The sequence below is a fragment of the Lepisma saccharinum genome, chromosome 23 (genome assembly GCF_977018435.1).
Source record: "Lepisma saccharinum chromosome 23, izLepSacc3.1, whole genome shotgun sequence".
Lineage (NCBI taxonomy): Eukaryota > Metazoa > Arthropoda > Insecta > Zygentoma > Lepismatidae > Lepisma > Lepisma saccharinum.
Genome location: NC_139251.1, coordinates 26,458,514 through 26,476,508, shown reverse-complemented (window position 1 = coordinate 26,476,508; position 17,995 = coordinate 26,458,514). Strand labels below are relative to the sequence as shown.

The following is a 17,995-nucleotide window of genomic DNA, read 5'->3' as shown; positions in this document are numbered from 1 at the left end:
GCAGTATTTTTCACTCAATGTTTTCAATCCAATGCATTTTTACTTTGATTTTTCTGTTTGAATACTAACTAAATGAACTTTATTTCTGTTCTTAACAATAAGAGTAACAAACTTTCGGCTATTTTGTATCTTTAAATGAATGATGTCAATTTCCAGGAGAGGTTCACTGACCCGTTCAAGCCCCCTTCCCAATGCCCATGTAATTGTTGTGGATTTGCAATCATTTGACCATGATGAAACACATGAAACTTGATATAAAGTGCAAGCACCTGTACCATCATTGTCACATTAATGAACTCTCAGATGCTGATAGGACGTGACACCAGAATATCTCAGCAAAACATCTGCCAGGGCATGACGCAGAATTCAGCTGTGCGACGATCATGATGGTCTCCATTCCAATGTCCTGGACAAGTGAACTATCAGGTACATGATCACATCGCTATAACAACAACTACCCCTGTAGTATTGGGAAAAAAAGGGGGTACGCCCACTTTGTGACCACCCTGTACAAATGTATTTATTTCTACTCGATTAGGTCTAATGAAGCAAACAAAAAGTTTGTGAAATTTTACCTTTTATAAAATAATTAAGATGCTGTTATAAATATACAGTTTAAAATAATATATTTTCAACACATGGCGCAAGACAGTTTCTTTTGCCCAAGTTAAGTGGATTAATTAACAGAAATATTTTCTTCAAAACAAATATAATGGAGATGAAATCCTTATCAAGAACAATTTACAGCCATATTTGAAGCCAAGTGCATTAAGTTCCATTGTTCGAGTCCCAGCTAGGCACGAGTGTTCTTTGTGCATGCCCCTTCATCAGTTTCATCCAATCAACACTCATCTACTTTGCAGTGTCCAGGGCTGGAATAGATGGTCATTGTGTGAAAAGAGAAAAACTGATTGTAAAAACTAGATTAAGTCTATACTAATTCATTGAACAAGGGTATTTTTCTAGAGCATAAATATTTATTTTTTGAACTTGTTTGGATGGGCAATAGAGAGCTATTCTCTCAAGGGATTCCATTTTAAGGCACATTGCACCATTGTTCGGATGCAAATTTAAACTCTAGGTCCAGTTGCGATTGACCTATCTGAGGATAAAGTTGATTTAAATCAAGCTTTGGAAAATATTCTTGAATTAAACGTGGTGATAAAAGAACATTGAAGCCTTCAAAAACATTAGGTGTAATAACTAGAGCTAGGAATTTTAGGTGCTGCACCTTAAATTTGTTTGTGTGAAAATGTGTAAAAAAGTTACTCATCTCCAAAATAAGCACGTATTGAACTCTACTCATGGTGTTTCGGTTGCACCTTTTTGCACCTTTTTCACAATCTCAGAACCTTTTCCACCTTTTTCACAATCTCAGAACCTTTTGCACCTTTTCACCCTTTTTGCATCTTTATCATTTTTTAATACAACTCGCGCACTGTTTAACCCCACCCACATTCGAGGCACGGCTTCTTGGCACGCGATTCTTGTTTACCGCACAACAATCGGCTTTCTTCAGTTCTTGGACGATAATGTAGTAAGTGTGCGGACTTTAAACAGTGCCAACAATGACGCGTTACAATTGCTAGAAGTTGTCCTATGCTGTATTGTTTACGAATTGTTGTAGGAGAGCTGTTTTGTTTTCGTATCCTTCTCCCGTCTCAGCGAGCAAGGTACCTGCAGTCTGTGATCGACTGATCGATGCATCGGATTTGCTTGTTCACCATGCCAAAACATAAAGTAAATGTTGGGAAACTGCAGTACATTGTTAAACAGTTTAGCGGTGAAGGCATTCAGAGTGATGGATCTGTTCTGAGGTGTGACGTGTGTGATATTTCTATTGCTGTTGATGACAAACACCAACACACTCGGGTTGTGCACCATCTACAAAGTGGGAAGCACGTCAGGAATAAAGAACTACGAGATGGTAAAGGTGGGAAGCGACAGCAATTCATTGGTGAGGCACTTGCATCTTCGAGTTCCAGAACTACAAATGAATTTTTCAGTGAGACAGCAAGGACATTTATAGCGTGTGGAATTCCTCTTCTCGAAGCTTAACAATCCTGTCATGAAATCATATTTGCAAAAATATACTGGGAAGTCAGTTCCAGATGAGAGCACCTTAAGGCAACCTCGTTATGAAGCTAAAATCTCTCAGATCAGGCAAGTAGTAGCTGACCATCCAGTCTATTTTATACTAGATGAAACCACAGATAGGCAAAACAATTACGTTTTGAACATTTTAGTAGCATCTTTCAATGGACATCAAGTGAAACCCATGCTTTTAAAACCTTTCAGCAAAACAGATAATGCAAGTTTCAATGATGCATGTTTTGTATTGTGGCCGGAGGGCGTAAAATATGATAGTGTGTGGTTAGTTCTTACAGACCAAGCATCTTACATGTTAGCTGCATTTTCCAATCTGAAGAATATGTATCCTAACTTAAAACATGTGACCTGCATTGTTCATGCTTTGCATCGAGTTTGTGAAGCTCTTAAAGGTGAATATACATACTGAAAAAGGCTCCTTCTAGAATACAGAAGTATGTAGAAATTACAAAACTAACACTACCACCCTATCCCATCCTCACTAGATGGGGTACATAGTTAAAATATGCAGTGTGCAATCATTTCCATACAATATCGAAATTTTTAGATGCTTTGCCTAGTGATTGATTCCTCAGCTGTAGAAAAAGCCAAGAAACTTGCACTTAAACAGGAATTGCAAGATGAACTCTACATGGCTTCTCTTTCCTCACTACTGCAATATCAAAACTGGAGGAGCAGTGTCCTGAAAAGGAAGCACAGTGGGCTGTGTTGATGGATGTGCAACAAGAGCTGCAAGGGGTCGGGAAAGAGAAGTTAGAACAAAGTTTAGCCAAAAACCCTGATGTTCAAGAAGTCGCAACCAACAAGGATGTGGATTATCAGTTGAAAACAAAATACGCATCACTTGTGTCTGTTGACGTTGAACGTTCTTTTTCAACTTACAAGTATCTGCTTAGTGACCGCAGATGTAGCCTCACTCAGAAGAACATAGAAATTTTGAATGTAATCTATTTTAACAGTTTTCTAGATGACTAATTCTAAGCAAGTAAGAAGAAGCATGTTTTACTTTATGTCGCTTTCTAATGTATCAGAAAATTTTCTTTGCTTAGTTATATTAAACGATTTAAAACCAGAGAATACTATATGTGTTTATCCAGACAAGTTGAATCATATATGTATGCACTGCTCACAATAAATTTTACATCTGAAAATTAGCACCTATTTTAGCACCTTTTTTGTACAAAAGTTGACACCTTTCTTTGCACCTTTATTGGCAAATTTTTGCACCTAAAATTCCCAGCTCTGGTAATAACATATCCAAATACCTGCCAGTTGGGAGGGGTGATCACCCCTACTGCCCTCCCTGTGGATCTGCGTCTGCTACATTGTCAGGAGTAGTCAAATGTGGCTTGGTTGATTTGGTGTTTTGAGTCCACTTTATGCACAGTAAGGCTAATCGGGACTGGACCTACCATTTATAGTGAAATCCGAACCACTATGTACCTCCACTGGGTATCGAACCGGGAATCCCTTGACTACAAGGCGACGACGCTACCACTGCACCATCAGGGAGGCCCTAGTCAAACGTGTCAAAAAAAATGTAAATATAATGAAAATATGAATCTAACTAACTCTCTAGCCTTCATAAACCCAAGGTTTATGGCTGCAGCAACACTATCTTTCCATCTGCCCCTCTCCTGGGCAAGATCAATCCAATCTTCTCCATCCTTAGCGATTTCCTTTAGGTCCATTTCAACGTTATCCCTCCATATTTATCTTGGCCTTCCTACAGGTCTCTTACCATCAGTTTTCCCAAGAATTGTGTAAACTCTTCTATCCTTTCCCATTTGTGACACATGGTCTGCTCACCTAAGTAAGTCTTCTTGAGAGAAAAAAAAAGTTGAACAGCCTATTGATAAAACCTGAAGCTTCAATGGGGCACTCAGTATGCAGATGAAGAAGAGATAATTGATTGATTAGGTATATATTACTTTGCGTTTCTGCCACGTTTGGCTGATCGCTTGGCTAACATGAAGATGAGGATGCATCATAGCATGCTGTGCTAACCACTTCACCATGGAGGCTGACTGAAGAAGTGATGACAATACACAACCCCACCAAGGATTATACAGGGTCCAAGCTTTGGAGCTTCATTTATCTACAAGAATATAGTTTCTGAGATGATCTATCTACAAGAGGGGTCAACTGAGTGCCCTTCAAGAAGGACACCCCCTACACTCCATGCTTATCTTACATGCCCTAGTTGACACATACCTTTTCTATGCTTCCTGACTTGATGAAATTCTTCTCCAGAACATTGTCAATAACAGGATCCAGTTCTTCCCCAACATCTTCAATAAGTAAAGGTCGACCTAAGGACAGGCTGTCTTCTAAATGTGTGCGGAAATACTTGTGGTTTAAGGACGTTATCTGAAAAAACAGATGCTAAAATTAGTCATTTAAACCTTTGCAATTTCTATTATTACAATAACTATGACAGCAGCAATAACAAATATAATAGTGAAATCACAGTAGTTATAGGAAAACATGGGATACAATCACACAAATTTGCATATATATAAAATTTGTTACCAGATAAAAATATATTGTAAAAAAGTAAAGTGCTCCCCTGTGCTTAGCACCACGCCATGAAGGCGTATAGGGGGTGTGGGGGTAACTTTCTTGATCCGGTCGTGAGTGGGGGTGATGTGATCAGCATCACACCCCTGACTACCTTTACCCCCAGGGTTTCCCCCCAGGTACCCATGTCATTTGATGATGGGTGGGTGCCGGGGCCCCTTCCAACGTTAGAAAAGTTCCCGGATTTGAACCGGCCGGGGATCGAACCCGGGACCTTTAGCATGGTAGTCAGACACGTTACTGACTGAGCCACCGCGGCCACAAAAATATACTGTATATAAAAATATTATTAACACAACTGATCATAAAATTATTAATAATTTCAAACCTAAACCCAATTTCAATAACTATAAAATAACATACAGCATGCAAATCGAATCATTCTATATCTACACTCTATTCTTTATAATGAAAATAATAATAATCACAATCAGTTTTGTTATCATTACCTGCAGTTCATTACTTAGTTCCTTGTTCTTAATCCACATTTTCCCTTGGTTTTGTGGATCTATTAGGAGCGGATAAGAACTAGACTTGGTTACTATCAAGGCATTTTGGACTGACAACTCATCATTTGGTAGACCTTGTAGTGTCCATTCGGAGACCTGAAGTGTAAAATTATATCAATGTTTGCACAGAATTTTTTTAATGTTCTTAAAGGTAATGTTTATGCATGTCGTTAGGATCATGGGTATCTTTCTGGTTAAGTTGTTTTATGTGGCTTTTCAACTTCTTCAGTCAATCACGACAATGAGGATGAATGATGAAATGAATGATGTTTTAACTGGGGTACGAATCTGGGACATATGGCTTCATGGCACACCTCTCTGCCATGGTGGTCATTTCTAAGATTATTAATACCAAAAGGTAATTCAATAGTAGGTTGGTATGATGGTTGAAATGTAGTTACCAATACCAGTTGATATTTTTCTGGAGTCTGGTATCACATGAGCACGGAGCAGATTTATATGTAAATACATATTTATGCATGAAGCTGAAACCTGTTATATTTTGTATTATCTTTGTGCATCATGGCATGTAGACTCGAAAAATACAGTCTATAATTTCCATATTTCTACATATATTAGATTTTGGCTCATATTTTACATATTTTGGTTATTTTTACATATTATTTCCATATTTTAGAACATTTCTCAACATATACTCCATATTCACGCAACAACTACAGTTCCAGTGTGACCGAAATAGTTAGATGAATTTCTTGCAAATAACTGACAAAGTCAGAAGAAATGTTAAAGAAATGAAAGGTTACGGCCTTTTTTTATACCCTCCAATTGCGTCAAATTACAAGTTTTCTGTCATTCAAACATTTTTATTTTTTAAATTTTGTACCTCCCAACTGTTTGCTTTTGCTATTGTATGACATTTGAAATTCCTGTGTATTTACAATTGTTGCCAAGAATGACGGGTCAAGCATTGACTTCTGGTTATTACAAATGTAATTTTGGCAAGAGAGTGCCTCCCAAGTCGAGCACCCAAATGCTAACCCCATCCTCGCTACTAGTTGTGTGCCTGACAGCAGTGCCAGAAGCAACTATTTTGTGACACATGTACGGGATTTGCTTCTGGATTCCTCTTCAAGACAGTGACGGTAATAGTTACAATGTCAAGAGAAGTGCAATCATATATTATTAAAAAGGTAAATTTAAAAAAAATTAAGTCCATATTTAACTCCATATTTTGATGAAAATAACTAAATATGTATTTACATATTTAGCACATTTTTACATCATATAAATCCGTTCCCTGCTCATGAGGTCTGCAAAAAATGTCACGTGACAACTTACATGGAGTCTACATCATGTGACTTTTGCAAATATTTCATTATTTTTACAACAATTTTGTGAGGAGAAATTAAGAATATTTTATGAACATGGATTATGAATATTTTAAAGCAAAACTTGTAGATTGTTATGATATAGTTACAATGGAAAACTTATATCTTAAAATTTATATGTATTCTGAACTTCTTTGCATTGTTACAGTTTTCAAGTATTGGTATTATAGTGCAGTAGGCCTTAGAAAGAGCGTTTCGTGGGCTAACAGCAGACGTTGCTCACACACTATTGCCAATACTCTCGTGTCGTCTGCTCCTCAGCCGAACAAACAGGCCGAGGTAGCAAGAGGCAGAGGTCACTCTTCCAGAAGGGTGAAGCAAGCTAGCTGTGGCAACCGGGTTCGCTCATTCGTGGCCTGATTTGTTCTCACAGACACCCCCCATATTGTCATCTGCTGCAAGCCCACGAAGCGATCTTTCTAAGGCCTCATGGAGTATAGTATCAGTGGTAATCAATAAGATATATCAGTTCAAAGTGGTATTGGGTCAGCCATATTCAAAGTTTTCATGATTCAAGATCATTAATTGCTAACTGATTTTATTGTTTTAAAAAATTATACTCAAATGGTGAAACGAAGGTTCCAAAGTACACAAAAGTGTTACATCACTACACTGTTTCACAGATAACACAGCTATTATTTTTCTGTTTCTCAAAACTTCTAAAAGACATAAGCATATTCTTTTCTCAATTAGTTTCACATATACGATGATGCAAATGGTATTTTGAGACCTAGGCATTTGACTCTACACATTAAACTATCTATTATTAATTGCAAGATATGATCCAAGTCTTTTCCAGAGAGGAAAACAAATTTTCAAAATAAAGGTGCAAAATATATATCATCATCATTGCTGATAATCTACCTTGATCCTACTGACATGTATTAGCTCTAAAATCTTAAATAATAAAAAGCTCAAAATTAAACAAAGACTCTGGATATAATAACAGTAACTTCAACAACAACAGTCTGGACAATTGTTAATAAAGTGAAATAAAATTGATATAAGAGTAAAAATTTACAGGATTAATAAAAAGTAACAATAATACAAACACTGAAGATGTTACCTGTAACACCAATAATGATCTTATTTTGTGGTAACAAGAAATTACAATATGAATTAGAATGCAGCATATAATAATTATAACAATAATAATAATGCTAATAAAAATTAAGAGAAAATAATGAAAAATTACACGTTTATGAATGACCCTGATTATTTTATGATTATAAGATATTTTAAAGAACTTACCGTTGAACTTTCCACCAACATGTTGGTAATATTTAATTCAATAGTGTATGGAATTTTTCTTGTTTTCAGAATATCCATCCAACTCTTACATAATCCCCCACGAAATTCCTGGTTGTATGGCCCACAATATGATAAGAAAGCAGTAGCCAGAAGAACATCCCCAACGAGCCTTCGAAGAAAAATTACATTACATGTGATAAATTTAACTTTTGTAAAATGACATTAAATATTCATATATTTGTTTTGTGCGAATTACTCACTGATGACAAATATTAAAAAAAATATGTATTTTTATTATATAAATAAATAAAAATATAAGGTAAAAGTCAATTACTTACTTTCCTTGATTGATAAACTTGACGCAGCTTGGTGGTGATTGATGCCTAGATAGTGCCTGAAGAGAAGAAGGGGGCAGTTGACCCCCGAAACATAGCATATATCGACGGAGATTCACGTTGGTGTAAGTAATTGACTTTTACCTTATACTTTTATTTATTTATATAATAAAAATATATATTTCTTTAATATTTGACATTAAAGAGCCATGTTGTTCTAATCGGTAGGATTCCGACTACTAAGCTTGATTCCTAGGATGAGTTGGAATTTTTCTATCAATGTCCATGAATGGAGCAGCTCTGGGGTTCACCCAGTCTCTCACATATAGCTACCTGGGAGGTAAATGGGGATGGAGCCTAGTACTGTTCACATCACCTTCACAAATGTCAGAGACTCTACATTCTCTCATATGCCCTCCCAACATGTTGCAATATACAGGGAGGCCTCCCCAATGGCATAGTGGTAACATCATTGTCATGTAATCAAGGCACACCAGGTTTGATACCCAGTGGAGGTACATAGTGGTTTGGATCCTACTTTAAACTGTAGGTCCAGTCCCAACTAGCCTTTCTGTGCATACAGTGGATTGCCAGTCAATCAGTCAATGTGCAGAGGTTATCTGTACTTTTTCACTTTAAAAATGGAATTTTTTAACGGCTGAAAAGTTAGTTCAAGTTAGAAACATTATTTCTCTTGTAGTCGCGAATGTGTGAGCCACCAGCTCCACACTCCTCTATGCACCTTCATGAACAGGGGTGGCCGGTCATAAGGACGATACGGACGCCGCACTGCCGTGTGCAACCGCAAGTGAACAAACATTACATTAACATTTATATGTTAGCTTTTACATTGTTTAAATTGCAAATATTCCATTGCTTATAGATCGTTGGTTAGTCGGTTCTGTATTCATTCTTCCGCGACAATTGTGAAGTTTGCGCGCCACCGTGCGGGGGAATACGGAACTTCGAGAGAAATCTGGCGGGGCGCCGTCCTCCCACTTTACGAGACGTAGAGCATTCTCAGGCGCGGCCGCGAGGGGAAAGAGGCGAGGGAACTGTGGGAATAACACGCGCGGGATCTGTGGCTGGGAGTACGGAGGGTTTGTCGTCCGAAACCCACCCCCTAGGCGAAACTGGCCCTCTCTCCGGAGAACGGTAAACAATGAAGAGTTGCCAGAAGCAATGAAGTTAACGTAAGAAAGAAAATTACCAACCATTGAAAAAAATTATTCTGTATTCCATAATCTTATTCATTTATGACAAGAATAGAGCAATAAATAACGCAATTTCGAACGAGGAAAGAAAATGTTGCTAACTGAAAAAGTACGGACTCTTGCATGATGTTTGTTATTTATCGTCGCTTTTTGCTACTTTTCGGTAATCACGACGATGAGGATGAGTGATGGTATAATGAAATTGATGGAGGGGCACTCACAAAGAACACACATACCCATGCCGGGATTTGAACCCAGTAGCCCTGGCTTTGTAATGCGGTATGCTAGCCACGGAAGTCGGCTATAGATTCTTGTTACATGCAAAACTATCGTGTAGCTATATGCGTTGTATTTTTTCTGAATTTAGTGAAAAGTACATTTGGATTACAATGATGTGGAGTACATCATGTAGATTTAAATACATGTTTTGATTAGCACGTTTGAAAAAATTCCTGATAATCTCACAAAGTTCTCCAATTTCTTTTCAAGGCGGATGTTAAATAAATTAAAAACTCGTCATCTAAAGTCACCAAGAGTTGCTACAGGAACCTGTAAACTACAAATTTCTTAAAATTTGGCAAAATTGTCTGGGAACCCCGAAACAATAAAACGACTCTTCGTTTTCCATGGAAAAGTGAAGTGAAGCTTTTTCAGTAGTTGTGCATTTGTCGCGATGAACAGTGTGGAGAAATTGTTGCTGCGAAGTTTTTCTACCAGAAGTCTGGAAGTCTGGATGAAAAAATAAACAAAAAATCTAGTCCGAATTTGAATCTAGACAAGTGTCAAAGAAGGGAGGTCGTGAGTTCACTCGCAAATTTCGCGTTCAAGGACAGAAGGATAAATTTCAGTTACAAGCATGTCTGAAGATTTCTGGTAAGTTTGAAGTTTTTACTTTAGAGCTTCTGGTAACGCAGATATCACCTTTCCAGTGAGATATTTATTTTGGTGCCCTATTTCACATATCAATTACTTATGTTGGACAGGAGACATTTTCTGTGTAACTTTTTACTAGAAATTTTCACGATTAATGCACGTAAATATTCGTCACTGTGCTTATCAAGTTGTGTAAAAATTAATATCCCTTCTTCTGAATTTTCCCCTCTGTTAAACGACTAAATCTGTTAAAATTATATTTCTTCTTCCATCTTCTTCGCATTACTGTTAAATAATTATTAATTTAAAACGTGTAAAACATGATATTCGGTAAACACGAACGTATCAATTTCTTATCACGTTGGCTGTTATACGAAATTCATCATTTAAACTCGCATTACTAGTAGAGCAATTTGTGCCGGCCCCCGTGGCGGGGTGGTTAGCACATCGCCCTGCGATGCCAGGGATCCCGTGTTCAAATCCCGGCCTGGGCATGGATTTTGCGAGTGTCCATTCATCAATTTAATCATATCACTCATCCCCATCTTCGCAAATTAGCCAAATGTGACACAAAAGGCGAAGTAAAATAAAGCAAATCAATAGAGCAAATTTGTGAGCTATCGCCCCTCCACTTTGGATCACCACGAGCTGCCACTGTTCATGAATATGATACAATGAACACGATGAACCTTATGCCGACCTTCCTGGTGGAGTGGTTAGCATGGTGCACTACAATGCAGGATTTAAGGTTCAAATTCTGGGTGTTCTTTATGAGTGTTCCTACACAAATTTCATCATTACTCAACCTCACAATTTGCCAAAAGTGGCAGAAAAGCAAAGTACAATAAACCAAATAAACAAAAAAATGAGCTATATCTACCTACCTTATCTACTAGAGTGCTGCAGTGAGGGGGAGTTCACACAGAGGATGCTAGATAGTGCACAGAATGGAGAGCTTTTTCACTTGAGCAAATAATGCTCAACAGGCGAAATGAGCAGAATATGCTCGAACCAAGTAGTACATGTACCGTGCATCCATTTCGATCTGCAGCCGAGAGATCGGGAGAAGCGTGGCGGGCGGCACTGACGGAGATGCCGACATTTGCGGCCTGAAATGCCCGCTTATTTTTATGGACATATGCAGACATTTATATAAATATTGCAAAACGAGCACTAACCTGTGTTATAAGAGTATGGTTTTAATTTTAGTAGCTTAGTGACTGTATGTGCCGATGATTTTGACACGCCCACCTCTTGTGAAACACGGCGTAGAGGTTTGTTTGGAGAACGTTCTAACGCTGCACCAATATCATCGAGTTTTGCTTCGGTTAGAATCCGTCGTTTTTGCTTAGGTGTTTTAAAATTTAACGATACAGTTTCTCGTAATTTAAGGACAAGATGTCTAACCGTATCTCTGTGTGGAGTTGAAACGCCTGGGAATTTCTGTACAAATTACCTACACACGTCTCGACACGAGTTTGTTTTCACGTAGGTACGTGTCATGCATAAAAAAATCTTTGTTCTAACGTGAATCTTGCGGCTGGCATTCCAATCGTCTCACTGACACGTCACACATACACACTACAATAACACAAACAAGTAACTGCAAGTAACCAAGAATAACACTCTTGCGCACAGTACGAAATTAACACGCTCTTGGTTTACATTGCTCGCCACTATATTTACAACTCTGTCTTCATCTAGTCGCGAAGGAACAAAAAACTCGAGCTCGGATATTTCGGATTGCAAGGAAGCTCACGAAAACCATTCACTTTTATCGGTTTCGTCTGCAGTGTAATCCTGATACAGTGTTGCACATTCGAAACCTCCAAACGATTCCCATCGCCACAAAACTCTTTCAAGGATATAAACTTAAACAGGACGTTACTGGTCAAAACTATGATTAAAATGCTTTATTATCTGTGGCTCTTAACATCGTTTCTATAGCGTATTTATTTGTGTATATAAGAGCAGAACTTGGATGAATTACAGAAGAACTTTTGCGTGTTATAACACAGGTTAGTGATCGTTTTGCAATATTTATATAAATGTCTGCATATGTCTATAAAAATAAGCGGGCATTACAGGCCGCAAATGTCGGCATCTCCGTCAGCGCCGCCCGCCACGCTTCTCCCGATCTCTCGGCTGCAGATCGAAATGGACACACGGTATATAGCTGTAATTTGTCTGTGGTAGTTGGTCCTTAAATATGGATTGTGAAGTGATAGATAAAGTGAAATTGAAACTTAAGCGAACATCATCATCATCTTCATTTTAAAATGTAGTTTAGTCTATTATACCAATACAGTGATATATGAAAATGAAACATGATTGTGGGCTGAAACTACCACACTGGATATTTTACATATGAGCCATTCAATGTAAAAGTGGACAAACAAGGTTAATTCATCTTTATTGAAAATATCACTGATCATACATGAAATTAATGAAAGAAACTATGCAGAATTTGGAATTATTAATACAAACATTAGTTTCATGGCTTTTAAATAACATATTACTTCAAACCTATTAATTTTTATAGTAGAAATTCGATTTTATGTGTGGTGTTTCCACTTAATATAGTTTCAATGATAAAGTATTATACCATAAGAAAACTAAAATAATTCAAATTGCGTTCTAATTGTCTCATTTATTGTTTATATTTCTTAAGGTCTGAAGTATCCTACTTCATTTCTGATACAAAACTTAGTTTGAAGAATCTATTTATTATAATTTTAATAGCCTTTACATTGTTCCATACTCCTACATGTGCATGATGTCACACCCATCACAAAATTTGTCACACCAGTCACAGGCAAAAAATGTTTATAAAAATAGTATGTAGTAATATTTTTAGAAACTAAAAGCATCTAAATGTCGAGTAAAGTTTGCTTTATGAAAATATAATGAAATTCTTTCAGTAAACTCATACATTTCACAGAGTTTTCTGAAAGACTGAGGAAGGTTATGAAGTCAAGTCTCAGAAGTGCCGCACCTGTCACAAGTACAAAAAATGTATTTTCTGTAGCTGAGGATTGAGATGGGAGAGAAATATTCTGCATCAAGAAAATGAAATTACATGAATTGATCAAGTTACACATCTGAAGGTGCTGAGAAAATAATTTTAAAATGAATGTAAATTTGTCTGAATGGCTCACCCATCACAATGAAATTGCCCATATATGTTTCTATGATTATTGCAGCAGCGTATACTCTGGGTCATCTAGGTAACCGCAGATGACCCGGCTGTATTTTTTTTTTTTTTAAAAAAAATATATATACACATTTCTTCGCAATATTGTTCCAAACCAATTTCGATGCATACATTCTTTGCTTCCAGTGCGCGAATGCTTCCAACCGTTTGCCGCTGAATGTTCGGGAACCTTTCTCCAGCCGGTGGAATGACTTCAGGGAATTTCACCCTGACGTCATTCCTCCCGCTTCTCTTACAACCCTTGGCAAGGAAGGAGGAGAGAGGAAAGAGGGGGAGGAAACGCTGCTTCTCAGGCACGGTGATTCCGTGCCCAGGGTAACCTCCTTCTTGTGAGAGTCCACCGGTCGCACTCTCAACCTTCAGAGCCTGTTCCGTTCCCTCCGCTGAACTAGGGAAAACATACCCGGTAGAGTGCAAAGAACAGGAAAATTGAATAACATGGGCAAACCAATGCTACGCTAATTTTCACTTTACATTTGCTTCTGTCTTGCTGATTTCTGTTACTTGAACATAAATTTATCAAAAGAAAAAGGTTAAATATTGAGGATGAAGCAAACAAAATTCAAATTCAAAGCTTAAGCAATTAAAGCACCTATATGCTGACTCCCCTCATCCTTATATTTACAAAAATAGTGATTGTTTCTCCTCTCTAATTTTCAAAAGCAGCGATTGGTTGATCTGTTGTTTTAAGTTTACTTTATGCACAGTAAGGCTAATTGGGACTGGACCTACAGTTTAAAGTGGGATCCGAACCACTTGTGCCCCCACCGGGACCCTCAAAAGCAGCGAGAATACTTCTTTCACGGAACTGAATATTTTTTAAAGGGAAAGATATCAAAAATAAATTATATATATATATATATATATATATATATATATATTAGTTAATTTAAGTTGCTATATTCCGCCTCTTTAGATTAATAGTGATGAAGATGAACGAATTAAACCTAAAATGAAAAAAACACATCAGGCCGTTGTCAGGTGGAGGACGCGGGGGGCTGAAACCCCCTCCCCGAAATCCTACAAATATCTAATTTAAAAAGTGTATAGTGGTAATTAATTTTACTTCATTAGCAGGATTAAACACCTTGCATAATACGTTGTAATAATCTGAGATTCATCTTCGGGACTTCTAACCCCACTGTTTCAACTTTATGTGGCGGCTGCTAATAAGGGATGATCCCCATCTCGAAATAAAATTCTGGTTCTGGCCTGCAATGATTCGAACTTTAAAACCTGTCATTTTGAGCTCTGAAAGGGATTTTTTTTTTATCATTCATAGGGAATTTCATTCTGAGCCAGGAACACAACAAAAGAAGTTTGGCGCGTGAAACTGAATGCGTGTAGTCGTTGGCTTCGTGTTTATTATTTATTTAGGTGTTAGTGTTTGTCGTGATAGTGCTGTGTTAAAGGGTAATGGATGTGATACAAGATTTGCTGGTGAAACCTTTTGGAACAAGATCTTTTCAGGAGAAGTTGCAAATTGTTAATACAGGTAGTCCAGTGTCATCGCTTGAACTTATTTCTACACAAAAAGACAAAAATCGGGAATATGTGAGGCATTTTCGCAAGCAAATTATGACAAAACACCATGGTTGACAGGAAGTATAAGTGTTAATAAGCTTTGCTTTTTTGTTGGCCGTGCTTACTTTTCGGGGCTGAAAATAATGTATGGACGCGTGGCGGATACTGTAATCTTTGCAAAGCTTGTGCCAAACATGAAAAATCCAAAAGTCACATAACTTTCTTCGTTAAGCTGCAATCTTTCGCACAGACATGTATTGACGTGCAACTGGACAAACAGCGTGCTTTGGATGTGGTACAGCACAAGTAATCGGGTCCTGGAGTAAGTTGAATTTTGCACTTAAATTAATATTGCGGGTTTTTATTTCACTAGTGCACGTCTTTCATTTTATATTTCACAGGTTGTTTCTTTATAGCTTTATAATACTGTCTTGTTTTATTATTTAAAATTCTACACATATATTAAACTGCAATAACGAGAATTAATTGATTGTGGTCGTAGCAATAAGACAAACATTCCGACACAATATTCCTAAATCCAATATGGATCCTGACATAAATTACACGGAAACTTTTGGAGTTTGAGGATCAAGGGTCGGAGATTACCCACTCGTTAGAACCAGCATACGCCACTGGATTATTGCCACATTAAAAATTATGTTCAAATGTATATGATTGAGCGTAGCACACACATGGGAGACTAAGAAGTACAAGTAAGCGAAAGTGATCTTTGCAGTACTCTACTATCTTAAATCTAATATAAATGAGCTTGATATTAAAGTTTACCTTCCAAGTTGTTCCTTAAAGTCTTTGCTCTGCTGAGTCCAGCGAATCTTTTCTCCTCCAAGTCCATTTATAAGTGCCGTGGCTGCGGTCATTTTTCGTAAGCAAACATTTGCTGCATCGGTGAGTCTCTGCTTCTCCCCCACTGCTGCATCGTACTGCTCCTTCACCTCCTGCAAAGCATTCTCCCTCTCCTCCAGCTCCCTTTCCGCTTGAGCAAGATCCGCCATTGCCTGCTTCAGACGCGCCTCTTGCAGTGCCAAGTTAGCCTACAAAAAAAATCAACATGTATCATAGCTTCCATTGATTTGAACTTGACTAACTTAATATTATGACTTTTTGTAAGGCTACATCACAATTGAGGCTCAATCACGGATCGAACCTAAGTGTTCAGTATTAGATAAGCCTCTCCATGCTGAAAATTTTGTCTATGTTTTCAGATCAATAGGTGTTTTGAAACCTCTACTGTGTTCATATTTTCATACAGACATAAATTGACATTGTTAATCAGGAGGGATGGAAACTTATGTTTACAGCCACCGTGTTAAGCCAAACACACTACATAACATATTAAATATAATATTAAAGATAATATTTGCACTTGTAGTCTCACTACTGTACATGTACCGTAGCTGTACATTAGAGCTACTAAAAGTGTTCAGCAGATAACCATTGGGTTTCAGTAGATTTTCGATAACAGTGTAGGGTACAATTGATAACAGTAGATTTTTCTACTATAAACAGAGGAATTTCCAGCAGGGTTGCCATTGATTTATAAAACCTCCATTATGATCTCTGAGGTTTTACTTACTTTTGTATTGCATTTTGAGTACACACTTCAGTCAAAGGGCACTTGCCCCCCTCCAAAATTTTCTTTCAAGTTTATTAAAATTTACAAGTTAGTGGTACTCTTGTTAATCTCCTGAGACTTAAGAAGGAACATAATTAGTAATTTTTATGATCTTGCAAATATAACACCTATTCAGCAAAATAGTATTAGGAGCTATTCTTATTGAGAAGCCACAGTAGCTCAGTCATTAGGGCGTCTGACTACCATGCGAGGAACCCAGGAAATTTCCCACCTGTTCAAGAGGCTCCAGCGCTCACCCAGCATCGTATAAAGTGGGTACCTGGAGGAAACTCTGGGGGCTAAAGGTGGCCAGGGGCATGGTGCTGATCACACCACTCCCACCTTCGGCTGTGATCAAGAAAGTGTTGGACCCTAACTCCACACCCCTATACACCTTCATGCTGTGGTGCAAAGCACAGGGGAGCCTTTTTATTACTTTTGCTATTCTTATTGGATAGAAAACTTTTTGACTTTGCACCCCAAAAGTAAATCCCTAAGTTCGATGTTACCCCCTCCCCCCAAAAAAAAGTTAGGCCTCAAGTTACGCCCATGTGACCTGTTGAGACACTCTTTCAATATGGCAAAAAAATTGTTAATTCCATATTTTTTAAGATGACTATATTCTTCTGTAACCTACATTTTTCTCAATTTTTGGCTGAAGCATTAAGGACGTGAGAAAGGGGGATCGGGGCTGCAGCCAAATAAGATACTTTTTTGTATGCCTTTGGCTTCGTTAAGTATACACAGAAAGACATCAGAAAATGGTAGCAGCTGAAAAACCACAAGACAGAATGAGGTACGAATGTATGAGAATAATGGAAAACAGGCCTACCAATAAAATACAGATGAAACAAAAGAGATATAGGGACTACCATAGACAAGTTGTAACAGTGGCATGCACTAAAATTTTTGAAAGGGGGATGGTGTTACATGTATTTTGTTTAGTAGTCAGTCATCATTTTGCCATTTTTTCCTGCATTTTTTTAGGAATACTGGACAAATGGGTAGGGGGTATGACCCCCCACACACCCCCAACATGCCACTGAGTTGGAAAGAGTATTTTTGGAAAGAAGTGGAAAAGAGCAAAAATGAAAACTGCAGTGATGTCACCTCATTACCAAATATACCAGGGTCAGGGAATAGAAATTGCAAGACGGAGTTGATGAAAGTGCACGACTTACCTTCAATGGAAGCACCTCTTTGTTGACACTGAAGAAGAAAGCCATAGCTTTCGTCCAGGAGAGTAGCCCAGCTACGTCCCCACACACTCTCTTAGCCATGTCCATGTTGTAATCCTCCATCTCAAAGTATGGTGTGAGCAGCTCGATCATTTCATCATTTATAATGTCCTTGGGGTAATTCTGCAGTTGCAGAAGGAAAGTTGTGCTTGCCATCATCTAGAAA

The 17,995-nt window shown here is 37.8% G+C and overlaps 1 protein-coding gene across 2 annotated transcripts in view; it reads right to left on the bottom strand.

Moving 5' to 3' along the window:
• Dhc1 (dynein axonemal heavy chain 1) overlaps positions 1 to 17,995 on the bottom strand; it is a 344,548-nt gene that overhangs the window by 63,073 nt on the left and 263,480 nt on the right. For both annotated transcript variants that reach the window (XM_083144626.1, XM_083144627.1), the window contains exons 58-62: positions 17,773 to 17,988; positions 15,745 to 16,010; positions 7,799 to 7,967; positions 5,139 to 5,294; positions 4,324 to 4,479 (exon numbers count right to left, since the gene is read on the bottom strand). In XM_083144626.1, coding sequence (XP_083000752.1) covers positions 4,324 to 4,479; positions 5,139 to 5,294; positions 7,799 to 7,967; positions 15,745 to 16,010; positions 17,773 to 17,988 — 963 coding nt within the window. The remainder of the gene's footprint in view (positions 1 to 4,323; positions 4,480 to 5,138; positions 5,295 to 7,798; positions 7,968 to 15,744; positions 16,011 to 17,772; positions 17,989 to 17,995) is intronic.